The sequence below is a fragment of the Onychomys torridus genome, chromosome X (genome assembly GCF_903995425.1).
Source record: "Onychomys torridus chromosome X, mOncTor1.1, whole genome shotgun sequence".
NCBI lineage: Eukaryota > Metazoa > Chordata > Mammalia > Rodentia > Cricetidae > Onychomys > Onychomys torridus.
Genome location: NC_050466.1, coordinates 56,751,771 through 56,766,667, shown reverse-complemented (window position 1 = coordinate 56,766,667; position 14,897 = coordinate 56,751,771). Strand labels below are relative to the sequence as shown.

Here is a 14,897-nt window from a genome sequence, read left to right as displayed (position 1 = left end):
GATATGTTGCTTTGGAAAAGAGTCTCTGCTTTTGTTTCCACAGAAAGCCAGAGGCTATGGATTTGTTCCAGATTAAGATACATCAGGTTTGATCAGCCAAGACCACCTGAAAGGTCTCCGATGACACCATGGCCCAGATGATCCAACATCCAGAATGGTTTCAAGGCAACTGGCTCAGAGGTTTACCCTCACAGACTACTACATAATCCTAAAATTTTCTTTGGGTCCCCATAAGATACAGTGCCCACCTCCAGCAGGAAGTAGTAAGAGAAACTACACCCAATTTCCCAAAATTATCAAGCTGGCTTTGGAGATGGAATTGGCTCACTCCTTCTCTAAACCCAGACATATTGCTAAAAGAAAAGGTTAAGAGATTTTTATGTCCCAAATCAGAAGAGCCCTCTGGTGTGGGACAGAAAAAAAAACAACAGTATTTTTATTTAAAGCAGGTTGATTATAAATGTGATCTCTTTCTAAAGAAGAAAAGGGGATATAATATAGATATAATAGGAAGAAAGGGTAGATTAAGGAACTTACTTCTAAAGAGCAACAACTTGTTTAAAATGTTTTACATTGGTATAGATTTTAGTCTATTGATACAAACTTAAAGTTAATTTTGTTATACTGTGTGTATATTTCTACTCTTGTTTAAGATATTATGTTTGTATAGCTCATTTAAAATTGTAATGGATAATTAAAAATAGATTAGTAATTAATCATCTGTGATAATCATACTCGTAGCCATGTTAGTTAAGTCTTCTAGGTATACATAGAGATATTTCAGATAGATAGGTAATCTTCAAATACTTCAAAGACCTTCAGAATATGGCATTCAAAATATTTTTAAAATTTAGACTTTCTGGACAGTGAGACATGTCTGCTCCTGGCAACACTGATTTACTTCAGAGAGAGGATGGGCATTGAAGACACTTCATATCTTATCTTCACCTTGGCAAAAATAGCCATTTGGGCAAGAAACTGTTCTTGCCTGGACTGCTTGATCAACTGGACATGCAGGACCCATAGAAAGGTGACCACTGAACTTTGCTTGACAAAATGGTCCTTCAGGTTCCTGCTTCACAGAGGAAACTGCCAGACATTCTACAGGACACTGAAAAAACTGACCAAGAGACTCTAGCCCTGTGGGCTGAAGACAAATGCCCCAACTTTACAAAGAAACATTAGGTGACTGTCCAGGCTGCCAGCTGTCTCTGTCTACCCTGCAAGACTCCCAAAAGTTGCTTGCATCCTTCTCCCGTTTCTCAGGTAATATTATATCCTTCTGAGGTCTTTGATGTGGTTGAAGACTAGCTAGTTATAATTTCCTCATTTATGATAAAAGATAAGTTAGATATAAAACCTTAGATTCACAAATATAAGATAGATAGGATATCTTCTTTAATATTGTAACTGTAATTCTTGATTGATAATTGTTTTGTTATCTGAAATTTTACTATATAAAAATTAAAACCTTGCTTTTTGAAAAAAGTAAAGGGGAAGTGCTGTGGGATGTTCTGTATGTCAAATGTGTTGCTCTGATTGGTTAAAATAAATAAAGTGCTGATTGGCCAGTAGCCAGGCAGGAAGGATAGGGTAGGCGGGACAAGGAGGAGGAGAATTGTGGGAAGTGGAAGGCTGGGGGGAGAGACTGCCAGCCACCTCCATGACAAGCAACATGTAAAGACACCAGTAAGCCACAAGCCACATGGCAAAGTATAGATTAATAGAAATGGGTTAATTTAAGATAGAAGAAGTAGATAACAAGAAGCCTGCCACGGCCATACAGTTTGTAAGCAATATAAGTTTCTGTGTGTTTACTTGGTTGGGTTTGAGCGTCTATGGGCCTGGAGGGTGAGAGAGACTTGTCCTGACTGGGCCAGGCAGAAAAACTCCAACTACAGAAGGTACAACCTATTATGGCCAGGACGGCGTTGCAGCAGGCGTGTAAAGCAGCTAGTCACATTGCGTTCTTGGTCAGGAAACAGTGTGAATCCTAAGTGTGATTCTAGGTCTGCAGCGGAGTTGCAGGTGGATGAAGATATCAAAAAATGGAAGAAGCTGAATGCATACGTGTGTGTGTGTGTGTGTGTGTGTGTGTGTGTGTGTGTGTGTATACTCAAATATGTCTGTGTCATACTGGGGATAGGACCTAGGGCCGTAGGCATGCCTAGCAATGTCCCACCACTGAGCCACACCCAAGGTCATTGCACTTTTGAGTCCTTCTGAAGCCTGAGGGTGACTCTTGAACCTGGATTCAAATGGTGGACTCACATTTACTCTTTTACTTTAGCTGGTGGGTAGAGGTCTCACTTACCTCTCCCTACCTTGGCAATAAAACTCCACTCTCCTACGTTTTGTGTTCCCACATAGAAGCTGGTAAGTTCTACAAGGTTCAGGGTTTTTAGCCTCAGTTTACAGTAAGTAGTGTGTCAGGTCAGCACTACCTTCTTATTCTTTGTACAACCTCAACACTACATGCTCTAATGGCTCACGCGTTCCCTGAAGCACTTCCATAAAGCTGTTTGATGTGGCCACTCAGTGCTACTTTCTTAGGCTGCCATTATGGCACTGGTCAGTTTGTCTGTAAACTTGCTCATTTGTCAGTCATTCTGCCACTCCTAAGAACTGGCTAGCTATGCCCTGATGGCTACACAGAAAGGAGTCTGGGCAGACTAGTCCCTCAGGGCTGGCAAGCATTGGATGATCAGATGTCAGGTCACAATGTTTAGTGACTGCTCTCTGACCAACTCAAACTGTGGACGTCTTTCTCCATAGGGGAACTGCAGACTGGGACTAATGTTTGCATTAATTTTCTTCATTCAGGGAGTCCAGTACCTCAGGGACACTGCATATTCACCTGCCTGTGGCATGGCTTGTGGCTGGATTTCTCATGGGTGACTACTTCCTCCCTCATCCAAAGGCTCTGCTTATTGGCCAGGGTCTGGATTTTGGCACCCTGCTTTATGGAGGCCCCTGCTTAGGTGGAAGAGGCCAAGCTACCAGCCCTTCCCCATTGCAGTCCCATTCCCTAGACCATCAGAGTACAGCTCTCAGTACCAACTGTATGCAGGCAGGCTTTAGCTATCTCCCATTGTTGTTATTCCACATACATGTATTTCTTTTGGAAAAACTGAGTTCTATTCTGGCTCCTGCAGTCATGTGTTGGGGTTTAGAAGGACAAACTCAGTCAATTGTGTTAATTAAAATGCGTTTTACAGAGAATGCATATTTTATTTTCATGAATGATGTGAAATGCTGAGAGAGTGATGGGCTTCTGTGCTGAAGGCAAAGCCTGAGACCTAAGTAGTGGTTCATTTGTATAATAAAGTATTATATAACTAAAAGAAAGCTTTCTGGAGGCAGGGATATAGCTCAATGGTACTGTACTTGCTTACCATCTAGGAGGCATTGAGTACTATCCTTAGCAACACACACACACACACACACACACACACACACACACACACACACACCATGCTTTTTTCTTTTTTGGGACAGGGTTTCTCTGTGTAGTTTTGGTGCCTGTCCTGGATCTCACTCTATAGACCAGGCTGGCCTCAAACTCATGGAAATCCTCCTGGTTCTGCCTCCCAAGTGCTGGGATTAAAGGCATGTACCACTGCCACCTAGCCAGAGCACGTTTTTATAAAAAGTTCTTCACGTGTCTTTGTGTGGTGTGCACATATACGTGGAGGTCCTAGGTTAATGTCAGGAGTGTTCCTTGATTGTTCTTTTACCTTATTCATTGAGGAAGTGTCTCTCAATTAAACCCTGAGTTAGTCAGATAGCTCTGAGGATTCCTGACTCTGCCTTCCAAGGCTGAAATCACAGGCAGACCATTGAGCACACCTGTAGTGGATAGCCAACCCAGCATTGGCCTGGAAGTTCCAACCCCATTGAGGCTTCAGTAATGATCACGCCCACAAGGCGGGGCAGAGGAGGGAGCCGAAGACCGAGGATCAGGAGGAGGTCACTCTCTTGGTTTGGGGCTCTGGACGCTGGAGGTAGACCGAGCAGAGTTCTCCAGAGAACACCGCCGGACTGCGCTATACCTTTGCCAGACCCTGCAACCTATCCCTTCATTTGTAAGTTACCCCACAAAATAAACCTCCCTTTTAACTACGTGGAGTGGCCTTAATAATTACACCAATATCTGGCGCCCAATTTTGCAGAATTTGGAAGATTAAAGTATGTACACCATACCATTGACACCTATTCAGGATTTCAGTGGGCAACTCCTATGAGTTCTGAAAAGGCTGATTCTGTGATTACACACCTATTAGAAGTTATGGCCATCATGGGAATACCTGTACAAATTAAGACAGATAATGCCCCAGCATATGTCTCCAATAAAATGAGACAGTTCTTTGCTTATTACAATATAAAGCATGTTACAGGTATACCACACAATCCCACAGGCCAAGCAGTCATAGAAAGATCCAATCGAACTTTAAAGGATATGCTAAATAAACAGCAACAGGTAACAATGACTCCTAGAAATAGATTGCATAGTGCTTTATTAACCTTGAATTTTCTCAATGCTGATGAGAAAGGAACAACAGCTGCGGAGAGACACTGGACGACAGACAAAACTCCTGAGCTAAACCAACCGTTTATTTCAAAGATGTGTTGACCTCAGAATGTAAACCTGGATATGTCCTACGTTAGGGAAGGGTTTTTGCTTTTGTTTCCACAGGAGAAAAAAAGCTATGGATACCAACAAAATTAATAAAAATTCGATTCGAACAGGAGAAACCCCTTGATGAGGAGAAATAAAAGATCATCCACCAATGTGACATCTCTTCAGGTTGTAAAAAAAGTTAACAATCAAAGGTTGGGGTAGGCTTCTGTTTTTGTCTTTCCAGGATAATGGAAATACCCATCTTCCAAAAATCATAAGGCCTTGGATATCCGGATGTTTACAGCAGAAAGAAAGAATCTATTGGTACCAATCTACACAGGCAATCTCTGAAGTCTCCAGAAGGAAGATGGGGCCCCAACAACAACAACAACAACTCTACCCAATCCAGAATGATGCCATGGTAATCATCATCATACTACACTTCTTGCCAGAATTTCAGACAATCTTACCCATTACTTTAAGAGTTGCTGCAAAATCTATAGTTAGTCTAACTGAGATTTAACTATCTGAGCTTTCTCACAATACCCAACAGAGATACCATTGCCCCCTAAACAGCAGGAAGCAATTCTAAGAAAACGACGCCTCTTATCCCTTAGGTTTCATATTTCTCAGGGTTATGGATAATGGTTCTAGGGTTGGGGGTGGAAGAAATGGTTAAACTCAGTACTCTCCTTAAGGAAAGAAAATATGTCTAAAAAAAAAAGGGAAAAGAAGAAATGGAATGGATACATATAAGATATTATGGTAGACTATCACATACATTAGTAAACAAATTTAGCAATATAGCAGCCTTTGCACTGTTATGAATTCTTATATGTTGATACAAATATAAACTTTTTATATTACTATTTAAGATAATTTGTATATTGATACAAATACAGAACTATGTTTGTTATATTGTACACATATTTTTACTCTTATTTGAAATATTTGTATATTGATACAAATGTGAATTTATGTCTGTCATACCGTATGTATGTTCTACTTCTGTTTAAGATATTCTGTATACTGATATATATTTAGGATTATTATCATATTGCATATTGCACTATACATTCCTACCTCTGTTAAAGATATTTTGTGTATTGTCACAATTTGAAGTCATTGTCCTTTTACTGTACATTTGCTTATAGACTGTTTGCCTTATTTATAGGAAGCCTTAGTCCTTAGCTTGTTTAGGTAGATGAGACTTACAGAGTTATTGTCACCTATGCTTGTCATCTCTATAATTATGTTAGTTAGGTTATCCAGATTTATAATACATAGGTCAGATGGACAGGTAATCTTCAAACACTTCATGGACCTAGAGAATATGGCATTTAAATAATTTAGAATTCTGTTGAAGTGAGACATAAGTGCTCCTGGCAGCACCAATTTGATCCCGAGAAAATGTTGGGCTTCTAAGACATTTCCATTTGGAAGTTTGTCTTCTTGGCACAAAACGGCCTACTGGGCAAAGAATTGCCCTTGCCTCAACTGCTGACAGTACAAATGCTGTCCTTTCTGGACAAGCGGGACACAAAGAAAGTGACCACCATACTTTGCCAAGACAGGGTAAGATGGTCTTTCAGAATTCCTGCTTCTGAAAATGGTCTGTCAGATACTCTAGGCCTGTAGCCAATTTGAATGCACCAACGATACTGAGAAACATTAGGTGACTGTCCAGGCTGCTAGCTGTCTCTGTCTACTCTTGCAAGACTCTCGAAAGTTGCTTGCGTCCTTCTCCCATTTCTCAGGTATTATTATATTCCTTCTCAGGTCTTTGATGAGGTTGGAGATTAACAGTTATAGTTACAACTTAGTATATATACATATATGCTGTGGATATCGCTCTGTGTAAAGAAAGTTCTGATTGGCCAGTGGCCAGGCGGGACAAGAGAGAAGAGAATTCTGGGAAGTAAAAGGCTGGAGAGAGACTCCGCCAGCGGCCGCCATAAAAAGCAACATGTAAAGACACTGGTAAGCCACAAGCCATGTGGCAAAGTATAGACTAACAGAAATGGGTTAATTTAAGATTGAAGAAGCAGATAACAAGAAGCCTGCCACGGCCATACAGTTTCTAAACAATGTAAGTTTCTGTGTGCTTTCTTGGTTGGGTCTGAGCGACTGTGAGACTGGCGGGTAAGAGAGAGTTGTCCTGACTCTGGGCCAGGCAGGAAAATTCTAACTACACATATATAATATCTTAGATAGAATATATTAAGTATTAGACTCAGGTTCTTTAGGATAGTACATCTTTTGGAATGATCCTTGTAACATGCCACCTACCCATGCCCTAGACTTCCCTGGATTTTACTATGTGTTTTTTGCTTGATATTGTTTGCACTTATTGTAATTCCAACTTATCTAAGTCATTATCCCTCATTACTCCTGGACAATATTTGATAACCATCTCTTTGTATATAGTCTTGTATTAGGTTAGAACTTTCTTATTTAGACAAAAGGGGGAGATGTAGTGGATAGCCAACCCAGCATTGGCCTGGAAGTTCCAACCCCCATTGAGGCTTCAGTAATGATCACGCCCACAAGGCGGGGCAGAGGAGGGAGCCGAGGACCGAGGATCAGGAGGAGGTCACTCTCTTGGTTTGGGGCTCTGGACGCTGGAGGTAGACCGAGCAGAGTTCTCCAGAGAACACCACCGGACTGCGCTATACCTTTGCCAGACCCTGCAACCTATCCCTTCATTTGTAAGTTACCCCACAAAATAAACCTCCCTTTTAACTACGTGGAGTGGCCTTAATAATTACACCAATACACACCCGGCATTTACATAAGTTCTACAGACTCAACTCATGCTTGTGGGGCAATAGCTTTAACCACTGATCTATCTCTCCAGTCACAAAGCGTGCTTTCTCGTTTGAGACACAGAGAAATACAGAAAGCAGGAAAGCAGTAGATATCTGCATGGTATTGTTTGCATGCTACCTTTTGGCTCCTCCAGCATCTGGGGAAACGATGATACAGTTTTTCCATTCAGTGATGTTTTCCCGAATCCACTGAAGAACTGCAGGCTCTGCATACAAATTATCCACAGGAATATCAAAGAATCCCTAAGGAGAGAAATCAATGTCACTTTGCAGGTTTGTTTTCTGATTGAGTATGAGATTTATTAGAGTACATGATTGTTGGGGTCAGTGGTTCAGCACAGTGGAAACCCTCAGGAGTGCAGGAACTATCACATGTCTGAAGGACCATGATTGGAGATGTATTTGGTCCACATTCACTGGGGAAAAGCTGCTTCTCAGCTACTATGTTTTCCAATTCATCCGCATTAAACTTGGTGAAGTCTCAATTCTTCGAGATGTAGATTTTTCTAGCAGCCAGAGAACTTGAACTTGACCCTGTGCAGGGTCTCAATCACATGTTCCTTTTTCTGCAGGTTGGTACAGATAGACATGATGGCCTGGCCCCTGTGCCCAGGAGCTTCTCTAAGGTGATACATATACCCGTCTGGACTAGAGATAACATGAGATAACAGACATGACTGTCTACCAGAAAATTATGTTTCTAAGGTCCCTTAGAGAAACCCATACAAGCAGCCTCCCAAGTAGGATGCTGTTTGCAGGCAGGGCACACCAGGCCCCACGCGGAAAGTAACTTAGCTTAATTGGATGCAGATTTTTAAAAAGATAATTTCTATCTCTAAATAATACTTGAATTATTTATCCAAAAGATACCTTTCTATAACAGTCTCCCCTTGACTACTTGTAACAGAATTAAATCTAATGATACAGAGGTCATAAGACATCTTTCAGTCCAATCCATTTTCTGGGTATGTTGGTATTTACGTGATGGCCAGTGCACTGAAGGGAAGAAAGGCACTGCAGGGCAAAGGGGAAAGCAGGTGGCTTTGTTGTTGTTGTCCTAGCACTTACCACAAATCAAATACTTCACATTCATAATGTATCATAAATAGGTACCATGAAATGTGGCCTGTTTTAGTGACAAAAGAAGGAAGTTATGAAGAAATTAAAAATGTGTATTGCAGGAACAGGGGAATGGCTCAGTGTGTGAACATACAAAGTACTTGCTCTACAAGCATGACATCTTGAATTGGAATCCCCAAAAGCCATGTAAAAGCTGGGTATGATAGTGTACATTCTGTAACACTAGTGCCAAGGAAGCAGAGGCAGGAAGATCCCTGGAGCTCATTGGTCAGCCAACCTACTTGAATTGATGAGCTCTGGGTTCAGTGAGAGATCATAAAAATTAAGATGGAGAGTGATTGAGGAAGACATCCAGTGTTGACCCCTGGCCTTCACCTGTATGTGCACACATGTGCACACAAACACACACAGTGCGTACTACATTTCAACTATTTTACAGAAGTTTAGATGGAATCACAGAGCACATAAAAAAGCATTCCCGTTTCTCTGAACTGAATTGGAGGCAAGGTGTGATAGGGATGGAGGCATCAGCAGGAAAGACAAACAGCCCAGGAATAGCTGTGCAGACTCAAACCTTTCAAAATTAGTTACAGAGAGTTAGGACCTAACCATGGGCAGAGTGACAGTTCTGGTACCTGGATCTGAGAGGCATGCAGGTCCATAGTGATGATGTGATCGGCCCCAGCAACTGACAGCATGTTGGCCACAAGTTTAGCAGAAATTGGAGCACGACTCTAAAAAATAGAAACAGGGATTTAATAACAGAAAAAAGATGGAAACTGTTAGATTCCTCTCACAAAGATATACATGATGAAACCAAATTATAGATGGAACCGAAAAGGAAAATTATAAGTTATGAGAAGAAAAGATATATTAAATGCATTTGGTTACTAAATATTTACTATTGTTTGGCATTGTTTGTTTCTAAGCCTGGATCTCATAAAGCCCAGATTGGTCTCAAGCTCACTTATATAGCCAAGAATGACCTTGAACTCCTGATCCTCTTGTGTCCATCTCCTGAATGTTAAGATTATAGGCATGTGCCACCATGTTAAATTTCTGTGGCAGTACATCTGGATCCCAGAGCTTCCTGTATCCTAGGCAAACATTCTACCAACTAAACTACATCTCTAGCCCTATGTAACCTACTGTGAGGCCATGTACCTGACACTACAGTATAATGCAAATATCGAAGGAATAAATTCAAACTGTGTACACATGATGTCACAATTTCTATGATTCAAATAGTAAGAAAGCATGAAGAGGTTCAACAAGATGGTTTAAGAGATGACTTTTTTTTTAAACTTTTTTTTAGATTTATTTATTTATTATGTATAAAGAAGAGGGTGCCAGATCTCATTACAGATGGTTGTGAGCCACTATGTGGTTGCGGGGAATTGAACTCAGGGCCTCTGGAAGAACAGTTGGTACTCTTAACCTCTGAGCCATCTCTCCAGCCCTTAAGAGATCACCTTTAAGGCAAGGCCAGCCAATTCTAGCAGATGAGTGTTCTAGAAGGAAACAATGAAAACAACTCATCTAAGGCCCCAAAGAAGTCCAGCTACGAAAGAAGTGCCATGTCTTGACAGATGAAAGCTAACCCTGCTACAAATTCAACAACAACAAACAAAAAACAAATAAAGAAAGAACACTTACAGGTGATTGACGATTCAACATTCATTGAAACAAGTTCATTGTCGTTACTGTCATTATGATTTTTCTAAAGCTACCTAACTTCTTTATAGCTTTAATTTCCACATCATAAATCACAGGCAATGAAAAAGCCCACATGAAAGCAACCAAAGAGTCTACACAGATATCATTAGACATAGTTCAGACATGACGTCAGTGAAGATCACTTATTAACAGCATTGCATGCTTATAAGCAAGCCACAAAAAAGAAAATACAATCATAAAATTATATGAAAATATTATTATACTTATTTCCTTTCAAACATCATCTTGTTTAAAAACATACATATCACCTTATAATAAATATATAAAATCTATACATTTATAGTTATTAATATTTAAATATATTCATTTATATATTAATTTTACATTAATTACACACACATAAAGAATAAGAAAAAACATTCCTAACATTACCAGCAGATTTCCTAGAAAGTGAATCTATGGGGAAGTATTTCTTGCCTTTTTTTTCTAAGCTAGATTATCTCTAGGGAGCCCTGGCTGCACTGGAATTCACTTTATAGTACAAGCTGGCCTTGAACTAACAGAAACCCACCTGGCACTGCCTCCAGAGTGCTGAAGTTACAGGCAGAAATGTTTTTTTTGTTGTTGTTTTCTTTTTGCTTTTTAAAAATTTAGGTGTGGGGGTTTTGCCTGTATGTATGTATGTCTGAGCACCATGTGCATGCAGTGCCTTCAGAAGCCAGAAGAGGGCGTTAGATTCCCTGGAACTAGAGTTACAGATGGCTATGAACCACACCATGTGTGTTCTACAAACTGAACCCAGGTCCTCTGCAACAGCAGCCTGTGCTCTTTATCACTGAGCCATCTCTCCAGCCTCTCTTTTTTCTTATTTTTAAAAGGTGGCTTTTTTTGTTTTTCTCTATACTAACTATACATCATAACTTACATTTTTTGGTTCTTTTTTTTTTAACTCCACTGTATGGTATTCCATGTTGCCTTTGGGAAAGAATCAAATTTTCTCATCTTTAATATCCAAATGACTCTGGTCAATCTGGCTGTAGCCAATTCCTAACTGTTCTCCCTTGTCTCTGCTCCTGTGCCCTTCCCTGCAGAGTAGACTGGGCCTGTTCACTCTCTCTAGAGAATGCCATAGCCTTGTCTTACAAACTCAACTGCTCCTATCTCACCCCATCTATACCTGTGTGTTTGATCCTTCAAGGTCTGGCTCAAATATTGCAATTTTAAGTGCCTACAAGAATTCCAGAAATAATCCCTCTTGGTTGATCAAGAACCTTTGACTAGATAGCCCAAAAGAAAAAAAATGGAGTGATAAAATGACTCCTAATGATATTCTGCTATACTCATGGATCAGTGCCTTGTTCAATCATCATCAGAGCAGCTTCCTCCTGCAGCAGATGGGAGCAAATACAGAGAGACCCACAGCCAGACATTATACAGAGAGACAGAAACCTTGGAATACTCAGCTCTAAATGGAATATCATCTCCATCAACTCTCTCCCCTCAGAGCTCATGGAACTCTGTGGAAGAGGAGGCAGAGAGAGTGTTAGGAGCCAGAGGGGACACCAAGAAAACAAGGCCCTCTAAATCAACATGAGCAAAGCTCATATGAATTCAGAGACTTAAACAGCATGCACAGGGCCAACATGGGTCTGCACCAGGTCCTCAGCATATATATTATGGCTTCCAAGGGAACTTCTAAAAGAAAGCATTTAATTGGCAGATTGCTAACAATTTCAGAGGTGAGTCTATGACCATCACGGTGAGGAACATTATAGCAGGTGGGAGGTGTGGTGCTGGAGCAGTGTTGAGAGCTTACCTCACCCACAACCTGGAAGTTTAGAGAGACTGGGCCTGACCTGACATGAGCTTTTAAAGCCTCAAAGTCCATGCCTAGTAACTCACCTCCTCCAACAAGGTCACATTACCTAATCCTTCCCAAACAGTTCCCCCAACTGCAGAACAAGTATTCAAACATAAGAGCCTATAGGGGCCATTCTCATTTAAACCATCACAAGTCTATATAGAAAAAAATCAGTGTGGCATTTAAAAAGCAGATAAAGTACTTACCTTGCAAGCATGAGTACATGAGTACAAGTGCAGAGTCCACATCAAAATGTTGTGGTGTGGTGTCAGGTGCTTGTAATCCCTGTGCTGGGGAGGTGGGGACTGACACCTGGGCCTCACTGGCCATCCTAGTCTATCTGACTAGTTTCAGGCCAGTGAGAAACCTCATCGAAACAAAAATAAAAACAAAAACAAAAACAAAACAAAACCCAAAAAGATAGACAGCACTGAACACCAGAATAATGACATCTGAGCTTGTGTACTTACTCATGCACACAGAAATGTACAGGACTTGCACACATATATGTTCCCCCAAACACAAACACACACATACATACAAAGACTACACGATTACAGAGACTTGTGTCAATTACTTTATCATTCAAATATGAATATGACCTTACAAATGATTCTGAAGAAAAGAAGAAAAAAAAATCCAAGTTGGCAGCCCTTCACTTTCTCACAACCCACTGTTCTTTCCAGGGAAGAGAACTAGCAATTACTGAGAGTCTACTACAGGAGCCAGCAAACGTCAGCTCATGGGCTAGACTTGCCTGATACCCGGTTTGGAGCTAGGGATAGTCTCCACACTTAGAAAAGCATTGGGAAAAAGACAAAAATAAGATTTTGTAGCATTTGTGGGTGACATAAAATCCATACTTCAGTGGGCATAAATAAAGCACCATTGGAACATAGTCATACCCATTTTTTTGCATATTGACTATGGCAGTTTCTACATTAAAATGGTAGAAGTGGAGCTGTCACAACAACCATCCAATTGGGCTACAAAGCCCCAAATATTAACACTTGGTTCTTTTCAGAAAACTTGTCCTCTTGTGTATGAAAGGCCAGGAACTTCATCTATAGTAGCTCAGATGGTCCTTAGTGTACAGGTGAGGACACTGAAGGTGCAGAGTTTAAGTAGCTTTTCCAAAGGGCAAACTGGGTGAATCATAGTGTTGGAATTCAAAGCTGAGCCCGCTTCATTGTAAAGCTGCAATTCCAGGGTTTACATCACGCCTTTGACAATTACGGTGACATCATCGTCACTTTCCTGTGTGAATATTCCATTGTGTTAAGTGGTCATTTATGAAACAGTTTCTTTCCTGTGAGAAGCTGCCCTTGGGTTCTGGTACTTACAAATCAAAGCTAAATAAACTGTTCCACATACACAGGGCAAAGGGTAAAAACACATGAAACAAGTTTGGAAGATGGTTTAAAGCCCCAAGATTTTCTGGACTTTTTCATCAGGTACTTCTTGGTAGAGGCAATTACATAGAATTTCTCTGTGCCATTAGAGTTTATGGGCAATACAGTCCCAAAGGAAGAGAAAAGAACAATAGGCAGCCTGGGAGGGCTGCCCAGAGCTCCTCCCGTAGCCAACAAGAATGTTCTGTTTAGCTCCAGAGACTAACTGTAGCACATGGCTTTCTATGACATTCAAACACCACATAGCTTTTTGTCTCCCTAAGTGAAGAAAAAAAAAATAGAAGTACCTTCCTCCCTCTCAAATTATGGTTGGTATCGTCATGGTCCCCAGACATTGGGAAATGGTAACACTAGGCTAAGAAGTGAAGTATACTACCAGGTTCTAGTTATTTCTTATTTCTCTTATTAAATCTTCATTGCCCTCACTCAGCAGTTTCCCAGCACCAAAGCTAAGCTGCATGGTCCAAGAGAAGAAGTGAATTGTTAGAACTCTACAGAATGCAAATGGTACACCTTGAATGACAAGTTAACAGATTAAACCAGATGAGAGAACAAAATTGTTCCTTGCAATAGTTTGAGTCATACTGACTACACAGATCCATCAGAAGTCATGATTGTAGGGGCCAGCCAGGTAGCTCAGCTGGTGAAGGTGTTTGCTATGCAAACCTGAGCTGGACCCACATCAAGGTGGAAAGAGAAACTGACTCCACAAAGTTGTCTGCTGACCTCTACAAGTGTGCCATGGCATGTACACACACACACACACACACACACACACACACACACAAAACATAAATAAAATAAATAAAAAATAAAATAAAACAAAAAATAAAAAGTGGGGGTTGGGGATTTATCTCAGTGGTAGAGTGCTTGCCTAGCAAGCACAAAGCCCTGGATTTGGTCCTCAGCTCCAGCAAAAAAAAAAAAAAAAAAAAAAAAAAAAAAAAAAAAAAAAAAAAAAAAAAAAAAAAAAAAAAAAAAGTAAGATTAAAAGGAAAGGAAATCATGGCTCCAGAACAATCTACAAGTCTTGGCCTCCTTAAAGGTCAGTTTAGGCTACATATCTATACAAGAGTGATCATGTATCAGACTTGCTGAGAACAGTATGAGGAGGGGATACTTGTTTTCTGGCACAATCAGTCTTGGGCTTCCTTTTAATCTCTGGAGCAGTGGCTCTCAACCTATGGGTCGCGACCCCCCTGGGATCAAAAACCTTTTCACAGGGGTCACTAGGGCATCCTGCATGTCAGATATTTACATTATGATTCATAACTGTAGCAAAATGATAGTTATGAAGCAGCAATGGAAATAACTTTATGGTTAGTTAGGTATCACCACAGCATATTAATTGGCAGCATTAGGAAGGTTGAGAACCACTGCTCTAGTGTGTCCTGCTTGAAGTGATCAGTGATAGGAAA

The 14,897-nt window shown here is 40.6% G+C and overlaps 1 protein-coding gene and 1 pseudogene across 2 annotated transcripts in view; both read right to left on the bottom strand.

Moving 5' to 3' along the window:
• Prps2 (phosphoribosyl pyrophosphate synthetase 2) overlaps positions 1 to 14,897 on the bottom strand; it is a 43,826-nt gene that overhangs the window by 17,237 nt on the left and 11,692 nt on the right. For both annotated transcript variants that reach the window (XM_036175282.1, XM_036175283.1), the window contains exons 3-4: positions 9,165 to 9,263; positions 7,568 to 7,692 (exon numbers count right to left, since the gene is read on the bottom strand). In XM_036175282.1, coding sequence (XP_036031175.1) covers positions 7,568 to 7,692; positions 9,165 to 9,263 — 224 coding nt within the window. The remainder of the gene's footprint in view (positions 1 to 7,567; positions 7,693 to 9,164; positions 9,264 to 14,897) is intronic.
• Positions 8,142 to 8,259, bottom strand: LOC118574893 (annotated as a pseudogene).